The 18,952-nt window shown below is 37.1% G+C and overlaps 2 protein-coding genes across 3 annotated transcripts; one reads left to right on the top strand and one right to left on the bottom strand.

Annotated features, from left to right (window-relative positions):
- Nucleotides 1-268: 268 nt before the first annotated feature.
- On the bottom strand, nt 269-1,055 carry LOC147505270 (uncharacterized). Its single transcript, XM_086605504.1, has 2 exons — nt 552-1,055; nt 269-403 (listed from the first exon to the last, which is right to left on the bottom strand). The coding sequence occupies exons 1-2, from the start codon at nt 1,053-1,055 to the stop codon at nt 269-271; spliced, it is 639 nt and encodes a 212-aa protein (XP_086461630.1).
- A 5,453-nt stretch (nt 1,056-6,508) lies between these two features.
- LOC147505269 (putative protein phosphatase 2C 39) lies at nt 6,509-18,435 on the top strand. Of its 2 annotated transcripts, none has more exons than XM_086557856.1 (5): nt 6,509-6,663; nt 16,743-16,991; nt 17,111-17,387; nt 17,701-17,855; nt 18,038-18,435. In XM_086557856.1, the coding sequence occupies exons 1-5, from the start codon at nt 6,637-6,639 to the stop codon at nt 18,173-18,175; spliced, it is 846 nt and encodes a 281-aa protein (XP_086413982.1). In that variant the 5' UTR covers nt 6,509-6,636; the 3' UTR covers nt 18,176-18,435. The 2 variants fall into 2 exon arrangements, with proteins under 2 accessions (XP_086413982.1, XP_086413983.1); XM_086557857.1 differs by lacking the exon at nt 6,509-6,663 and adding an exon at nt 6,726-6,818.
- Nucleotides 18,436-18,952: the final 517 nt, after the last annotated feature.

Here is an 18,952-nt window from a genome sequence, read left to right as displayed (position 1 = left end):
GTAAGAAGGCAGTCTGAAACGGACCAATAATTCTCTGAAGGATAGGCCTCAATCGGTTGACAATAATCTTGGAGATAATTTTGTAAACCACATTTGTCAAACTGATTGGTCGAAAATGTTCCGGGAGTGAAGGATTCATGATTTTTGGAATTAAGGCAATGAAGGAATGATTTAGCTGCAGGGAGAAAGAGCCAGAGAGGAAAAAAGACTTGACTGTCACACTTACTTGATCCCCCACCAAATTCCAGAAATGCTGAAAAAAAAATGCCTAATATCCATCCGGTCCTGGAGATTTAAAGGGCTTCATATACTTCAGAGCAGTGACAATCTCGTCATTATCTACTCCTCTTAACAAATTGAATTTTTCACCTTCATTAAGACATGGAGCTTGAACATTGAAAATCTATGACATAAGATCAGGTTCCGAAATAGTCATTGTCTCTTTCAAAAAATTCACTGAGCCTATCACCTATCTGTCTCCTTTCAGTTAAAATTCTACCATTTCTATCTCTGATTGAGTGTATATAATTTCTTTGTCTTCGACAGTTTACCATGTTATGGTAGAACCTTGTATTCTGCTCTCCAAACTGGAACCAATCTAGACAAGCTTTCTGCCCCCAATGATTTGCTTGCTGTACTAGGATATCATTATGTTCCAGTATCAATTCATTCTCCACCTTGAATAACTCCTCTGTCTCATTGTCATTCTCTATTAAACTTTGAATCTCACTCTGCCTCTGTAAAACACATTCCAACTTATGTTCAACCTCGCCAAACACATGCTTATTCCACCATTTTAAATTTTTTTGACAGGTTTGAAGCTTCTTACATAAGACAAAAGAAGGAGAACCCCGCAACTCATTTTGAAAAGCATCTTTTATCTGTTCCTGACAGCCACCATGTTGCGGCCACATTATTTCAAACCTGAAAGGCCGTCTAACCGTTACCCTGTCTTGTATCAACTTTAAAATAAGAAACTTATGATCAGAACTAGTGGCCAACTCATGATGAACTCTACAATCAGAGAATCTTGAACGCCAACCTTCATTTGCCATCATTCTATCATTTCGTTCCCATATTCTGTGACGCCCCTTCTGTCTATTTGTCCAGGTGTAAATACTACCCACAAAACCCAAATCAAACAACTCACAATCATCAATCATATCCAAGAAAATCCTAACTTTTGAATAATTAAAACGTTTTCCCCTACATTTTTCTTCGGGACATGTTATTTCATTAAAATCTCCCATGAGCAACCATGATTCATCATTTGTGGGTTTAAACATAGTAAGAACAGGTCACTGTAATCTCCGAATGCAAGACTTAGAGTTTCCATAGACACATGACAAAATGAAACCTTCTTGTACTCCATTCACTTTTACTGAGATTTTACAGTGAATGAACCAAGAGTCGGACATCATTACTTCGACAACCACACTTCTTTCCCAAAAGATCCACAAACCACCAGACAAACCTTGGCTTGGGACTACAAAAGACTAGAAATCCCCTAATCTTTTAATTAAACTGACTCCTTTATTTACAGAACACTTAGTTTCCATAACAAACATAAATATAGGCCTGACATCCTTGATTTTTTGTTTCAGCTCCTCCATCATCGAAGGCCGGCCACTCCCTCGACAATTCCACGCTAGTAGACTCATGGAATCCTTGGGGTCTGCTTACGGCCAGAACCCTTAACCGACTGATGTTTTTTTCCTTTCCCAGCTGAATTCTTCTGCAGTATGTTAGGATGCACAGCAGCCACCTCAACTTCATTATGAATAGGAGTTTTTCTTCTAGCTTCTCGATTTTCCTCAAAGAAACTTTCGACCATTTCATTGACATTCTCCCTGTCTTGTTTCATCGCATCTTTGGCTGCTACCCCTTGCGATATTTCTTGCCTTTTATAAGAGTATTCCTCCTGCTAAACAGCCTGATCATGTAGCTGAGACAAATCAATGAAATGGAGCTTCTTAGGATCAGTTGAGATCTCAGGCAAATCCAAAGGGCATTCCAGTTCATGTAAGGGATGAAAATTTTGGAAATCCATTTGAGTTGAGAACCCCACCGAGTTGAGTTGTGCGCTTCCATCGTTAGAGGTAGGTGATCGTGTGGATTTTGCCATCCAAGGTCATTTGCTAGGTCCAGCAATGATGCATGTTTGAGGTGATGAAATGTCAATGATCATGGGTCCTTTTAAAGGTTCAAAGAGATGTGTTCATGCGCTTTGAATTTACCGAAGAATCAGCCATATTTGTAATCATCTGAAGAAGTGGTTGGTTGAGATCAGTGCCAAACAACAAAGAGAACCCAAATACAATTCGGTCTCCAATGGGTTTTGGAACAATGCGAGTTTTGGAAGAATAGAACTGAAACCTTTGTCCTCCTGGTGAAACTCGAACTTCATTCCCATGACTTGCTTCAGTTACATTACAAGCTGCAAAATGATGTCCAATGAAGCCACACTTAAAACAGAAAACTGGCAGATACTCAAAAACAAAAGATATCCAGTCGACTCCATCAATGGATTCCGGTATGAGAAAACCAGGTGGAATTGGTTCGTGAACATCAAGCAACACTTTAACTCGAACACAACTAGGTTGTGTTTCAGTCTTAGGATAAAACTCCAGAAATTTGAGATCAGACATATCAAAATAACCAGATTCAACCAGGTTCCCCTCAATAATCTCCTTGTCCAAATAAACCTCAGGATAGTTATGTAAATGCATCCACACATAAAACTTTGAGAAATTTAACTCCTTAGTTTCATAATATTCCATCCATGGTATAATCTGAAAAATGTGTTGAGCTACAATCCAAGGCTGCCCCAACAGAAGTGCAGCCACATGTTCCTGAGACTCCATCCTGATTTGAAATATTTCACCTTTGTACAAAACCATGTCTTCAATCTTAAAAGGGTACTATGCTTTTTCAATAGCTGATTTGATAGTGCTCATATTCAGCCTTCCATCCAGAACACGACCAAATAGAGTCATCTTATTATAGCCCACGTATTTACTTTTCATTTTCTCAGAACTGGTTATCATTGGAGGATCTGTATAAGGCAACTTCATCTTGGCAGCAAAATCCATAGCAAGCAGTTCAACAGAATTTGGGTTTTTGGAGGGAGACAGAAACTTGTTTGTGTTAGGGCTCATGTAAAGAAAGAATTGAAAAAACTCGGTTTGTAGAACTGTGAAGAACCACTGAGCTGCCAATAATCTTTTATACAGCCCAAACTCACCAGCATTCCAACCACATTCAAGTAGTCTCAACTCAACTTCATTTCTTACCCATTCATACAAGTCCATCTGTTTGCAAAAAACCCCATAATCTATCCATAATCTCCTTGGTATAGAACTAATCCGCCAAATGGCTACCTCTTCACTCAGACCATCATTGCCCATTGATCTCTCAACCCGCACTAAGACAGAAAAGAGTCTAGATTAAGGCACTCATCATAACATATAAACTCTGCTAAATCCTGTTTAGACAATATAAAGATTTAGAACCAATCTCTGCAGAAAGCACGATACCCAAGAAATTTATCTCCACATAAAAACCGTGTATTGTACGTCAAGTATCAACTGAGAAAAGAAAAGAAGCAAAGTTTCTAAAAAGAAGTAAACCCCCAATGATAGTTCTGAACCCACATTCAGAAACTGATATGTTTGAGGGAGAAAGCACGAGACTTAATCCATAGGCACAACAAGCCAATCTAAAGAAGAAGTTCAGACAGCCAATAAGATGCGTTATTTCCTGAACTAAAAATGTTTACATTGTAGGATTTTACCAGGAAATATAGGTATGAAGCAACCTTGGGCTATTATTGATCATGGGCTTGTGATGGATAAAGAAAAAAGGTTGGTTTAAACTGCATAGGATTTGAAAGGTGAGAATTGCTACTGAACTTGAAATATGTTAAGCTTAAAAACGGATTATAGTTTAAACTGTTTAAAATGTATTAAAAAGGTATTATAAAGATTAAAAAGTGAATTAGCGATTGAGAAAGATGTGGATTTGAAATTTATAGTTGAACTGATATTGAGAATTTGGAATTGAGAATGTAAATTGAGAATTTGCTTTTGGGAAAAAGAGATTGAAAAAAGTATTTGTGAATTAGGGATTTGAGAATTGAGAATTGAGATTAGGGATTTGAGAATTGAAAATTGAGATTAGGGATTTGAGAATTGAGAATTGAGATTAGGGGTTCTCCAAAACCATCACGTACCGAAAGATGATGAACTACATCAGGATTCAGCAAAAAACTGGGATATAGAAGCAACGGAGGAATTGATTACTCCTTGTTCCTAATTTTTTGTACTTAATACCATGATAGAAAATGTTGCCAAATAAGAAGAATCGGTCCATATATTGGTTGTGTAGTCTCGTGCTATCAATACTTTGATATACCTGAAGCTTGATTGCATCATTAATACAAATGGATCAACTGGTTATCGGTTACCAATTGATCATCCGACTTTATTAATTTGGTGTGTCCGGAGGCCTCCTTACGGGTATGGTCGTTGGTAAAGGTTCCCCTGCAAGCGGGGGTTATTGCTACTGAAAGCCTACGATCATCGTTAGGTGGTCGCTTAAAGCGGTCTCTAAGCTCCCCAACCCACTTCGCCCTAGGCCCTAATCGTTTTAAAAATCGGTGGACCGACTAGGCGGGTCTAGGCGGATCAATTAGGCGGGCTAGACGGGTCTAGGCAGTCCATTCAAGTTTTTTTTTTTTTTTAATGATTAAATGTTGAAAAATGAAGGTCAGACTTAAGATTTGAATGAGTTTAAAAGACTTAAGTCTAATGTAAATTATATGCCACTATAACAAAGAGTATGTTTTTATATGAAGTCAATATTCCTCAACTATTACGCATTTTTATAATAAGTATCTTTGTTTGTGTTTATTTTTTGAGTTATGGTAAATTATTTTCTTCATTTCTTGTAGTATATGTGTATATTACTATATATATATTAGGAAAAAAAACCGCCTAGCGCCTAGCCCGTCTAGACACTGCTTAGAAGGCCTAGGCGCTCTCCCACCGCCCGACTACCGCTTAGCATTTTTTAGAACACTGCCTTAAAATGCAACTCTATTTAATTGGTTGCTTATTAGCCTTTAGCAATTCTCTTAGTTTTTTCAAGGAATATTATCTAACTTTCAACTTTCAACTTTCAACTTTCAACTTTCAACGTGACCATCAGAGGCTAAAATGGCCAATCTATTAAAACGAACAATGCCGTGCAGTTTGTACTGATGATGAATGGGTAGCATAACACTGCATCCTGCACGAAATGTATTTCTAAATATGTACTCATAGAATTTTAATTTTACTATTATAGTAGATTAGGACCCGGTCATTAATAGAAACCATTCTAAGCATTTTATATAACTAGATAGGCAGACAGCAGAGATTTTAGTATCGTAGATATCGTTTATCTTAAGTTGTCTAACAGACCTATATGTATGTTTGAGCTTGACAACATGCATTTATTTATACAATACTATTTATTTATTCTTTAGTTGTTATGCTTTTGTTTTTGCATTTTTGTTTATTAAGTTTGCTCACTGTGCTAATCTACTTTGGAGGTCCCAAAGCAAAAGGTTTTAAGAAGGTTCGATTATTCTTGATTGCGACCAATAGTGGAAACAGACAAATGACCGACTCCCTACATGCCTATAATTTTGTTAGAAATATATATATGGTTTTCCTGGCCGCCAAAAGCCCAAAATGATAATAAATTTAGGGGAGGCGAGCACCTCCTTTTTTTTTTGGATTGAGCTTAAGTAAAATCTCTGATTGACTTTCGTAAGTGTTAGTTCTGTGGGAGTGATTCCCTTTTTGCTTAAAAAAAAAATAAAAAAATAAAAAAAATAAAATCGATAATCTATAATAACTACACTGTTGGTTGTCTCATAAAGTGTAACTGCTAGTCTTATAAATCATTTCAATATGAAATCTGAGTTCATAGATGCCCTTGTACTTCTTGCCAATGTAGGAATATATATCTCGCTACATCGGATCGAAATTCTTTCATAAAAGTGAGAAAACCCTATATATTATAGGCCAAGTTTCAGCCTCTATTATCAAATACAAGCCCAATGAATCTGTCCCGGCACCGAACATTTTGTTTATAACGATTCAAGGATATAAAAAAGCTTAGGAACTTGAATATACAAAAGTCATGTACTATTAACCAAGTGAAGTTGGGATGAAAGTTGGGGTCATTAAAATGGGTCATTGGGAAGCTATTTTGGACAGGATCTGGATCATGGGCTGGGCCGTCCCGTTCATCCGCTCAAAGTTGAAACTTGAAAGTACAAAGTACATACTAAATTACTAATTAACGTATGTCGACCAATTAATCCTTTATTTTTATGGTTATCCATACAGTTTCAGGATTCTGTCGACCAATTAATCGTACTATTAATAGGCAATGATTTGGACTTTGTTAGAAATTCTAGCGGGCAATAACGCGTCATGCAAACGACCCACAAGATGGACACCTGTGCACTGCTAAAGATGGACACGTATATAAACACCTGTCTTCATTTCAATCTTTATTTTCTACTTTTTCTTCTCCCCTATTCAATCTTTATTTTATTTGGTGATTATATTCAAAGACGTGCACATGGCTGGAGGAGATTTACTTCACAAGGTTAGCTTTCTTTTTTTCATTTTCCTTAGTTTGGTTTTGCTTATGTCTTTCTTTTTTATTGCACGTTCACATATATAATAATGGTACACGTATGTTTGACGAAGGAAAGAAAAGAGAAGGGATACAAAAATGTGGAGATTCAATAAATGTCTTTGGTTAGACTTTTTATTATTCTTGTATTGCTTTTTTTCCTTTTCTTTTTATAATTATGTATTGTAGGTTTAGATATGAACATATTGCATTCAAAGTGTGGATTTTATTTTTTCTTTGTTGATGGAAATTATAGTTTAGCAATTCTTAGTATTGTTAGCAGATCCATTGACATACATTCTTTACACGCGGTTATCATGAATAGACAAATAGCAAATAAATTGGATTTGCACCAAATGTTTTTGCCAAACAAAAAACAACCACCTTTAGGACATTAAGGTGATAATTACACCATTATGGATTTATCCCCCAAAACCTATAGATTTGGTTGGTAGAGCTTGTTGCCTTTTGAGGTGCTTCATAATCTTGGATAACGCAATAGATCTCCATGTTCATGAAAAAGATATTCTGTTGGAAATTTAATTATGATGTTTGGTGGAATTTCTTAACATCTTTGTATCAGTGTTCTCTTCAAAATTGGTAAGGAAAAGAACTGCCGTTTGTATATGGCTTTTAGAGATTTTGGGCATCCACTTGAAGTTATAAGCAAATTTGTCTTGATGAGCACTTAAAGCTGGTCTAGGTGGAATAACATTTTTCAGAATTATCCTTACCTTGGCTGTTACGGCTAGAAGATATAAGCCTGCTTTGCAACTAGTACTTACCATGGCAGAACTCCTTATTTTGCACTTCTCATCACTGTTCATCCATCGTCTGACCTGTTCTCTATTGTTGTGCTAATGTTCCTTTCATTTGTTTTTCTTCAGTCTTCCACACTTTTTATTCTTTTGCTAAAAGGGGTAATTGTATTGGATTACCAAAAAATGAAAGAAAAAATAGGGAATGAAGAATTACCGTGAAAATTTAAGATGGAATGGAGTATTATGTTACTCCAATTCCTTGACAAAATGCATTCTAAAATATGAAGGGAGAAGAGGAACAAAATGACTTATTATTGATTGCGTAGAGCAAAACTACTTATAGAATTACATGTGAGGAGATGACAACTACAATAGAGATTTACTCAACCTAAACTACTAAGGATAGGAAGACTGGCTACTATTACGGATAGTATATCACAAGTCCTAGATTGGTGGAACAAAACAACAAGCGGGTATCTAAGATAGTTACAGGACGTATTACTCCCCCACAAGTTGGAGAGTGGATGTCAAGAACTCCCAACTTGTGAATCAGTCTGAAAAACATGTCCTTGCCAAGTGGCTTAGTGAAATTATCAGCAATTTGCGAAGAAGTAACAAAACGAGGACAGAGTAATTTGTCCTGAATCTTTTTTCTGACGAAATGGCAATTGATTTCAATATGCTTGGTCATTTCGTGAAAAACCGGATTTTGAGATATACCCTTGAGTGTCACAGAACATGGTCATGTGAGAAGTATAGAGGATGCCCAAGTCAGAAAGGAGTGACTTCAACCATTGAAGTTCACATGCAAGAATGGCTATGGATTTGTATTCTGCCTTTGTAGAAGACCGAGACACAGTGTGTTGCTTCTTAGTCTTCCATGAAATAGGACTAGAGCCAAGAAATGTGCAATAACCAGTAGACCGACGAGTGATGGGACTACCAGCCCAGTCCTAGTCCCAGTCCCAAAAGCCTGAGATATGTAGGGAACTGGAAGCAGATAACAATTTACCTTTGTTGATAGAGCCTTTGAGATAACGGAGAATTCGATTGGCAACATCCATATGAATAGTTTGGGGCGACTGCATGAAACGAATGAGATAGTGGACAACATATCAGGGCGTGTCACACAAAGGTATAAGAGACGACCAGTAAGGCGTCGATAAAGTGTAGAATCTGGTAACAAAGTGCCAGAATTTGTAGTAAGATTAATGTTTTGTTCCATAGGAAAGTTAGAAATCCGAGCACCTGTAGTTCCTGAATTAGAAAGGATATCCATGGTGTATTTACGTTGTGAGAGAAAAAGACCTTCTTTAGAATGGGCAATTTCGATTCCTAGAAAATAATTGAGTCTGCCAAGTCCTTGATATAGAATTTTGCTTTTAAGAATTGCTTCATGTGTTGAATAATAGAAGTATTATTGCCAGTGATGAGAATGTCGTTGACATAAATGAGCACGAAGGTGGAGTCAGTACCACGAATCTTAGTAAATAATGAATAATCAGACTTGGATTGAAGAAACCCTGCATGAATTAATGTACTGGAAAGCTTGGCAAAATATTGCCGAGATGCTTGTTTGAGTCCATATAGATATTTATTTAGTCGACAGACCTTGTGCTCCACCATTTGGCAAATCCAAGAGGTAAGTTCATATAGACAGTCTCATCGAGATCGAGGAGATCTTCTTGAAGAAAAGGCATTGTGAACATCCATTTGAAAGATATGCCATTTTCTTGTAGTAGCAAATAGAAATAAGCAAATAAACCGTGATTAGTTTTCCACAGGAGCAAATGATAATCTTTCCTTTCAACTTGGTTGTATCTTTTAGCAACTAAACGAGCCATGTAACGCTTGATGGAACCATCAGATTGATATTTGATCTTAAAGGCCCATTTGCAACTGATGGGTTCGTGATGGAAAGATAAATGAATAAATAGTCCAAGTATGGTTTTGTTCTAAAGCTGCAACAGAAAACGGGTCCGTAAGACAAAATTGCATTTTAATTTCGCTTCTAGTTTGGTTCCGCAAATAATTAAGACTCCAGGACAAACTGGGTTGACCACTGCTGAAAGACGATATTACCTTTATTTAATTTTTTATTAGTTAAATCAAAATCAAAATGTTGTGGCTATTAGTTAAATCAAAATCAAAATGTTGTGGCTATTGCGGAAAACTCCCATGTGACTTTTCAAGCACACTCACATTTTATGTTAGGACTAACATGAAAATTTTAATTTATTTTATATGGTATACATGCATAGTGGTGTTTGCATGTTTGTTGAACACATGTATATTGGTGTGTTCATGTATAGTAGCATGTTTGTTATACATGTATAATGGTGTGTGTACACATGTATAGTAGTGTTTGCATGTTTGTTATGCATATGTATACACATGCATAATGATGTTTGCATGTGTATACTACACATGCATAGTGTTATTTGCATGTGTATTAGACTATTACTCCAAACTTAAAAATATCATCAACGATAACAATATCGAAATCGAGATAAATCACAATTGATTAACACAAGATTTGAGAATTTGAAAAAGAAATTCAATTGTTGTTCAATTGTTTGTTGAACCGGTGCCGAAATCGACCCAATTATTTTTCAATTACCAATAATGTAGAATTGAAAAATGAGAAGTGTTTGTCATAAGAGAATAAGATGTTTTTTTATAGCTTAAATCACTAATCACAACACACAAATCAACTAATTCAAAGATGCAAACAACTAGATCTCAAAAAAATTTACAAATTTCTAGTTAGAGTTTTTTTTTTTGCTTGATGGAGAAGAAGATAAATGTTTTCTCATATCTTAAATCACTAATCACAAGTTCACAACACACAAATCAACTAGCTCAAAGATGGAAACAATTAGATCTCAAAAGTATTTTACAAGTTTCTAGTTTGAGTTTTTTTTGTTAGAAGGAGAAGAACGTCATAATTGGTATTAATAAAAAATAATTTGCTGACGTTAGCCCGAAAATGTTTTTATAGCGAAATTATTAGTGATAGATGCTGATGTAAACCTGTTTTTGTCCTAAAATCGTAATTATTGGTCAACCATGCCTAAAACCGAAATTATTGGTCAATTTATGTGTTTGGGCCTAAATTTGTGTCACTTGCAGCAGCTATTGCGTCTCTCCAATGTGGAAATTTGACAGTTTCAGAGAATGTCTTGGGAATAACTATAGAAGAAATTTTAGATAAAAAAGCTCTATGTTGAGGAGAAAAATTATTGTCAGAAACATATAAAGCCATAGGAAATCTTGGAGTCACATTGAATGAGATTAGCCTTATGAGGGATAGCGGGGCAACGGTAATCCTTGATTAGGAGTGGTAGTGGGTTTTTGTCTCGAGAAGACTGACGAATAGTGGTTGCTGGTGCTGCTTGATACATGTTGATAAGGAAAAATATTTTCATGAAAGATTACAACACGAGATACATATATTTTCTTAGAAGAAATATCAAAAACACAGTATTCTTTTTGAGCATGTGGGTAACCAACAAAGATAACTGGTTTGGCTCTCTGATCAAACTTATGTTTAATGGTAGTATTGTAAGCAAAACATAAACAACCGAAGACTTGAAGATGTAAATAATTGGGTGGAGCTTGGAATAAGAGCTCGTTTGGTGATTTGCCTTTTAATAGAGGAGTGGGCAGCTTGTTGATAAGATATGCAGTGGTAAGAACACTCACCCCAAAAAGATAGAGGGAGATGAGCTTGAAAATGTAAAGCTCGGGCAATATTGAGCAAGTGATGTTCTTTCGACTACACCATTTTGTTGTGGTGTAGCAACGCAACTGCGTTGATGAATAACTCCATGTTCAAAAAAACAATGTTGCATATCTTGAGAAACTCAGACCCAGTGTTGGATCGAACAGCTTGAATATCATTAAAACGTTCATTTACATAATGAATACCAGAAATAACAGAATGAATGTTGGAATGAAATTGAATCCGCACCATTGCAAAAAAACATTTTAAAATTTTGGCCGTTTTAGATTTGACAAGTATTAGATAGAGTCATGTTGCATGGGTAAAATCATCAACAATAGTTAAGAAAAATCGAGCATTTGAATGTGAAGGCAATGAAAAGGGACCCCAAATATCACAATGAATCATTTGAAATGACCTACTAGTCTTAATAGAACTATTTGGAAAACACAAACGAGTTTGTTTCTCTTGCAGACATATAGTGCAAGTTACAGTCTTTGAGCAAGAAATAAAAAAGCAAGAAATAAAAGGGAATTGCTTAGACAACATCTATAAAGGAATAGTGAAGGCGTGTCCTAATCGAAGGTGCCAGAAATTATTGTTGGAGGAAAGTTGAAAAGAGCAAACAGAAGCTAATTAAAAATTGTAGAGTCCCTCATGTAGCCATCCCAGTCCAATCCTCCTTTTCCATAACTGGTCCTGAAAAACACAACAATCATTAGTGAACACGACAGATATGGTTTGAGATTTGACTAATTCACTAACATAAATTAGATTGAATTGAAAGGTCGGAATGAAAAGGACATTTTCAAGTCTCAACAATGGTGAGAGGATAATGGTAACAATATGAGTAATTAAGTGAATTGTGTCATCCGGAAGTTTAAAAGTATTACGTTAAAACAAACATTATAACAAGCATTATAAGAAGAAAAAAGGTGTAAGGATAAACAAACATTATTAGTGGCATTTGAATCGATTATCCAAATTGATTGAGAAGAGCATGAAAGAGATATACCTGTCAAATTTGCTTGTGGCATGAAGCTACCCGATTTAAGCATACTGAGGATTTGGTTATATTGATCAGTAGAAAACATAGGAGGTGTAGCCGAAGAATGAGTGGGGTCTGATGAGACTGCATGTGCTTGAACATTTTTATTTGGATAGCCATGTAGCTTGTAGCAAGTACTCTTGTAATGTTCGACAGTATTGCAATGGTCACATAATGGGAATGGGCGTGGTCTTCCACTGAAATTGCCCCCGTTGAGAGTTGTTGATGTAGACATAGAGTTCAAGTCAAGCCCATGGGTTGCATTAGGCGGCCTCCTTTTAGTTGGTTTATTTTATTTAGTTATTTGCCATGTGACATATTTTCATTGGTTTGCTTTGTTGTCAGTTAGTATAAATAAAGGTTTATGGTTAGGATTTCAGTCAATTGTTTTAGTTGTGTTTGTGTTTATAAACTATTGAGTGATTATCAATAAAAGTGAGACTTTTACGCTCTGTTTGGGTTTGATTCGATGTATTTACATGTAATTGCACCCATTTTCATGTAACCACCCACAAAACAGTGTTTGGTAGCAAAATGCAAATAGGCGGTTGATGTAACAAGTTGCAATTATATGCACTATGTAAGTAGTTTTCATGACTTCCACTTGCAGCCAAAAAAGTTGTGTAAATAGATGCAAACACAAGAGAGGTGGTTTCCCTTATATAAGATGTGAAAAAAAGTAGTAGGATGATATAACCAACTTTATAAGATGTGAAAAAAAGTAGTGGATAATGTAACCAACTTTACATCCTTTTGTCTTGGGTTTACCAAGCGCAAGTAAGTTGGATGCAATGCAATCAGATGCAATACAATCACATGCCATTTGCAACTATTTGTCATTTGCAACTCGGTGCACTGAACCAAACAGAGCATTTAGGGTTCTATAAAGTGTAGATTTCGATTAAGTGTTGCTTCCGCCACTTCAAGCAACAACGGTTGTTGTTGGAAGATTGATTTGTGCTTTGTTCTCGAGTAAATTTGCCAGTATTATGTGACTGAGAAGTAGACTGTAGACTGAGGTTTCCTTCCATTATGCATCCAGTTGTTTGTTTTGTTGTTGGAGAATTGATTACTCAAGGTTGCGGCTTCAAGAGTAGGAGGTGGAAAATCATGAATTATTTGCTGTTTTACTTCCTGTCTAACAAGAGAATAAATTTTTGCAAGACTAGGAAAAGGTTCTATTAGTAAAATCTGGCTACGAATTGGTTTGAAATGATCATGAAGACCTTGCATAAATTTCATTGCACGGTCATCTTGAATCTTTCCATAGAAGAGCCGTAGCCACAAGTACAAACAGACACATTAGATAAAGAGTCGAGTTCATCCCATAAAGATTTAAGAGAAGTGAAATAGGCATATACCGTAGTGTTCTCTTGTTTTAACAAGTATATGGAATCCTGGAGTTGGAAAATTTTGGGTGCATTCGACTGTGAGTATCGACAGTGTAAATCCTTCCAAATAGCAGATGCAGAATCTACAGAGAGAATATTACCACGAATCTATGGTGAGACTGAATTGAGAATCCATAAAGCAACAAGATCATCACATCTAGACCATTTGGACAATTCGGCTTGAGCTGTGGGTGGTGTGATGGAGCCATCGACAAAACCAATTTTGTTTTTGGCTCGGAGTGCTCTGGAGATAGATCTGAACCATGAAGGATAGTTGTCCCCAGATAATTGTGGAGAAACAAGAATGGCTGCGGGGGGCTATCAGAATGATGCACGGAAAATGGATCATCAAATCCTTGAGAGTGAGAGGTGTTGGGTGGGTTGGCTGGACGATCGGCCATGCAAAGAACGAAAAAAATGATGAATGAAAGATGAATGGGTCATTGCTCCGGTACCGTCTAAAATATGAAGGAAGGGAGAAGAGGAACAAAATGACTTATTATTGATTGCGTAGAGCAAAACTACTTAAGGAATTACATGTGAGGAGATAACAACTACAATAGAGATTTACTCAATCTAAACTACTAAGGATAGGAAGATTAGCTACTGTTACGGATAGTATATCACAAGTCCTAGATTGGTGGAACAGAACAAGCAGCGGGTATCTAGGACGGTTACAAGACGGTTACAAAACGTATTATGCATCAGTACACAAAACAAATCAAGAGTAAGTGCGGTATTTTTTTTTTTTTTTTTTTGAAAAGGTTACGGGACACCTACCTGTTGATTAAACTTCAAAGAGTTATATACCTCCCTAAGAGTATGATCATTAGAGGGATAATCCTAATAAAACAACACTAGGCTATAAGCCTTACAATCATGAACACTCGTGAACATAACCCACCCGGGTACACACAGACATAACAACATATAAACATCTATCCGTATGCCACTAAACAAGAGTTTATCTCTTAAGACCGGATGGTCATTCCTTAGATGTTTCTGTGCATTCTCAAAATTATAGAAGAAGGTCCCACACTCACAACAAGCGTATGTTAGACCAAGAGTGTCATCCCAAATCTCATTAATGTATCCATCAAGGTTTTTACTTTTATATTTTGCCTTGGATGCTTGCTTCATCATAGGTAAGGTAGGACTAATCTCACCAGGTAAGCGTCCCCTAACCACACTTGGAGAGGGTTCTTTACATTTCTTTGGCCTCACAGTAGTCCTCTGCTCGAGTTGCCTTCTGAACTCTCGACCTTGTGCCAGGTAGAGAGATAGTATGCACTTCATATCTCGACTGTTGTTGTTCCATGGGAGCACTAGCTTCTGCTTGCTTGCCAATCAACTTAGAGGCTGATGCCTCCAACTCAATTACAGCAGCATCCACCTGAACTCGAGCAACACCTACTTGATCCACGACAGCCATGTCATTATTACTAACAGCTTCAGGAGTTATCCCCACCACTGTTGGTGTCAACACAATTTTTGAATTTGCTAATGCAAGGGCCTCAGATTGTGCCTCATGCACTGTCTCTGATGGCTCCTCCATTTGGGTACTTCTACACTCAGCAATCTTCTCGTTTTGAGCAGAAGCACCCTCCCCCTTGTCAACAACTATTGGAAAGACATTAGTGTTACCATCTTGGTCCTTTACCCCGCTAGTACCAGCATCGACATCTTTGTTTTTGTTTTTTTCTGTTCCTCTTCTTCTTTATAGCCGTGCCATTTGTGTTTTTCTCCATTGCAACTTCCTCAATTCTTGTTTTCTTGGCTTCTTCCTCAATTTGAACTTTTTTGAGTACTTCACAGTCCGCCATAAGGTGACCAACAGTTTTGCAGTGCGGGCAATACTTTGGCAGCCTTACCACTTCAACTTCTTGTAAAAAAGACTTTCCATCCTCCCCCTCAATCCATATTTGGTTGGGGATAGGTTAGATAAATCAATTTCCACCAACACACTTGCAAAAAAACCAAAATCTCGATCAATCATGTGTTTGTCAACTCCTACGGTATTGATAAACCACATTGTGAACAAATGGAGGCCTATGAAATCACCACTTTTTGCTTCCTTTATCCGTCCCAGCACCTTGCCTTGAGCATGCATCAGCTACTAGATTGTTTCCCTCCATGCACTGCTGATATTAACCCAAGTAGCCTTGTCCTTAATCTGCTTCTGCACCTTTCGTCAGTATAATTTTCAAATTCATTACATTTTGGTACATTAATATGCCTTTCAAAGGAGCGCAAACCTTATGGTTGCTGGAAGAGTTTCTCCTACATTAATCTGTAAGGATGTAGGTACTATAGAGTAGTAGTAGTGTCAACCTCAACTCAGAGCTTCAGAACTGCCAACTCCTCGTTGCAGTAGCACCATCTTTCCTTTTTACGCCAGACCTTATGCCAAAGATCCTACCAGAAATCTGTAAATTAGTAACAGTCCTTCCTCTAGCACTTTCTCCTATATTATTCAATACTAAACTTGATCTAGAAATTGTCTCAACAGCAATGGGATCTTGTGTTACTTCCTTGGGTGGGTGCCTTTCCTGCAGCTATTGTTCCTTCCTGGTTTGTTCGTCTCAAAATTGCAGGGATATGGTTTGCTCTGACTTAACCCCTCTCCTCCCAAATCAGGAATTATAGGATGTAACACACCCCCCCCTCTCTCTCCCCACAGCCACCTTCCATCGGGCACAAGAGTACAAGACTACCTGTCCGGAGCCGAACAATTTAGGTTGTCACCTCAGATCTCACTAGTAGCAGCACCAGGTCTGAGAAGATTAAAGAGCAAATATAAATCATGAATTGAAACGGAAAAAACTATCTTTTAAAATTGACAATATGGAGCGTATGTTGATGTTTGTACCTATGTGTTTTAAAGGAGTCACATCCCAAATTCCAGTATCTATACTGCAACGTTTAAATGTTTGTCCTTGTTAGCTTACATTCTCACTAATCTTGGGCGTCCACATTACATGGTTTGTTTTTCTCTAAACTGTGTGTGGCTATTTGGTATTGATACTACATTATTACTGTTCTGGGCCTCTGGGGGTCAAATACTTGTATTGTAATGCCTTCTCCAAGGGATTCATTGTGGTTCACATGCATCTGCATCTCTACAGGTTAAAACTTGCTTTACATCTTCATCGAACACAGAAGAAGGTGTGAGTGATATGTCAAACCACAAGATAGCACATGGTTTCCATTTGGTTAAGGGAAAATCACACCATGCTATGGAAGATTATGTTGTTGCACGGTTCAAGCAAGTGGATGAAAAGGAGTTGGGCTTATTTGCAATATTTGATGGACATTTAAGTCATGAAATTCCAGATTACTTGTGCTCTCATTTGTTTGAGAACATCTTAAATGAGGTAAATATCTATTGTGTGTAATTGCTTATATGGTGTTGTCATTTGTTCATTCCTTGTTTGATACATCATTTTTAATTTTCATTGCATCACGTCTTCCACATGTTCTCTTGTGCAATCAGCATGACTTCTGGACTGAGACAGAGAAAGCAATTAAAAGAGCATACCGAATAACTGATTCTAAAATTTTGGAGAAAGCTGATGATTTTGGAAGAGGAGGTTCAACTGCAGTTACTGCAATACTGATTAATGGTAAGAAGCTAGTAGTGGCGAATATTGGAGATTCTCGTGCTGTTATTTGTAAGAATGGGGTGGCCAAACAACTTTCAGTTGATCACGAGCCAAGCAAGGAGCGCTCTAACATAGAAAGCAGGGGTGGTTTCGTTTCCAATATTCCAGGTAAGGTGGTCTCTATAGATACTAAAAGTGTTCTTTAGTGCAACCAGTCTGTGCTGAGATGAATATTATTACCTTGATAATTTAACAATGGTTATATCAAACTGGACACTGCCAATTCCAATCAGAGTGTTACAACTCCTTCCTTCCCATCCACTCAATAAAGTTAGTGCCTTTGGCAAGGTCAACACATCCAGCTTTTGTTTTGCTGGCACAACCTATCGCTAGTCTCCTTTCACTAGTTCACTTAAATCTTGAAAAGCAATGTATGAAGGTAATATGGTTGGATTAGAGTAAAAACGCTTGATGTAATCAGGGGACGTCCCACGAGTCGATGGACAGCTAGCTGTGGCAAGAGCATTTGGTGATAAGAGCTTGAAGGAACACCTTAGTTCAGTTCCAGATGTGGAAATGGAGATGATAGATGAAGACACGGAGTTCTTCATATTAGGGAGCGATGGACTCTGGACGGTTAGTATTCTTCAAGTATTAGTACAAATTAATTGTTAACTTCACTTGAGATCATTCATAAAGATCCAATTTTATTTTTTTTATTTTAATTTAATTTAATTTTTATTTTTTACATTTCTTTCGTATCGTGTAATAGATGAATATAAACTCATAATCACAACTTTTTCCAAATCTTTCACCAGGTAATGTCAAACCAAGAAGCAGTGGATTCCATTAAGAACATAAAGGATCCCAACGCTGCAGCTAAACACCTGGCAGAAGAAGCACTCTCTAGGAAAAGCAGGGATGATATATCGTGTGTGGTTGTAAGATTTCGCTAATCTTTTTGTTTCTGTGCTTCCACAGTTGTTGGGGAGCTTGTAATTGTTGTACGTGTTTTCCTGTGTTAGTAGTAATAATGGGCTCCTATATCTGCTTCTTGTACCTGTAATTCCTTCATCTATGTTTTCTGTGGTAACCACTCTATCCACTTAATGATTGAGGACTCGAGACTGACAGTAGTGTCTGGAAAATGCTCCCCTGGGTTCATATGCATCAGAATTATGAGATTATTGAATGGATGTTAGCTTTAGGGTGAAAAGTTTAAGTTTTGTTTTTCTGTTGTATTTTATAAGTGTATTGTTTTATCCACCATTTACACACAAAAATGATTAAAAAAGTTGACCTCAGCTAGCTAAAAGTCATTGAATTTTGGCATGACTCTTGTATGTTCTGTTGTGACACGTTCTTTAGTTGAGGTGTGCATAAGTTGATCTGTGAACATTCCAGTAACTCTTGTGTGTTCTGTATCGTGCTCTTTATTTGAGGTGTGCATAAGTTGATCGGTGAACATTCCAGTAACTCGTGTTCTGTATCGTGTTCTTTAGTTGAGGAGGATATTAGTTGGTCTGTGGCTGCTTCCTTATCCCGAAAAACCTAAATAGTGTGACGGAATCAAGAGCGGAGGCATTTGGCCTGTAGGACGATTTCTTGTCATTAGTCTAATAGGCATTGTTCGACCCAACATTTTGACCGAATTTTTGATAGAATGGACTGTTAGAGATCGATATCACTGGCAGAGATGGCAGAGAACCAGCTGTATCTATTCAGAAACCCAA

This window comes from Coptis chinensis, chromosome 4, assembly GCF_015680905.1.
Source record: "Coptis chinensis isolate HL-2020 chromosome 4, ASM1568090v1, whole genome shotgun sequence".
In the NCBI taxonomy this organism is placed as follows: domain Eukaryota; kingdom Viridiplantae; phylum Streptophyta; class Magnoliopsida; order Ranunculales; family Ranunculaceae; genus Coptis; species Coptis chinensis.
The sequence above is the reverse complement of the archived record's forward strand: the minus strand, read 5'-3'. Positions and strand labels throughout refer to the sequence as shown.

What these genes read in the sequence shown, in the direction of transcription:
- LOC147505270 (XM_086605504.1), bottom strand. Translation starts at nt 1,055, where the DNA reads ATGGCAAATGAAGGTTGGCGTTCAAGATTCTCTGATTGTAGAGTTCAT. An exon ending in CAAGGTTCTACCATAACATG is followed by an intron (nt 404 to 551) that starts GTAAACTGTCGA and finishes CTTATGTCATAG; the next exon opens with ATTTTCAATGTTCAAGCTCC.
- LOC147505269 (XM_086557856.1), top strand. Translation starts at nt 6,637, where the DNA reads ATGGCTGGAGGAGATTTACTTCACAAG. An exon ending in TTGAGAACATCTTAAATGAG is followed by an intron (nt 16,992 to 17,110) that starts GTAAATATCTAT and finishes TTGTGCAATCAG; the next exon opens with CATGACTTCTGGACTGAGAC. An exon ending in GGAGCGATGGACTCTGGACG is followed by an intron (nt 17,856 to 18,037) that starts GTTAGTATTCTT and finishes ATCTTTCACCAG; the next exon opens with GTAATGTCAAACCAAGAAGC.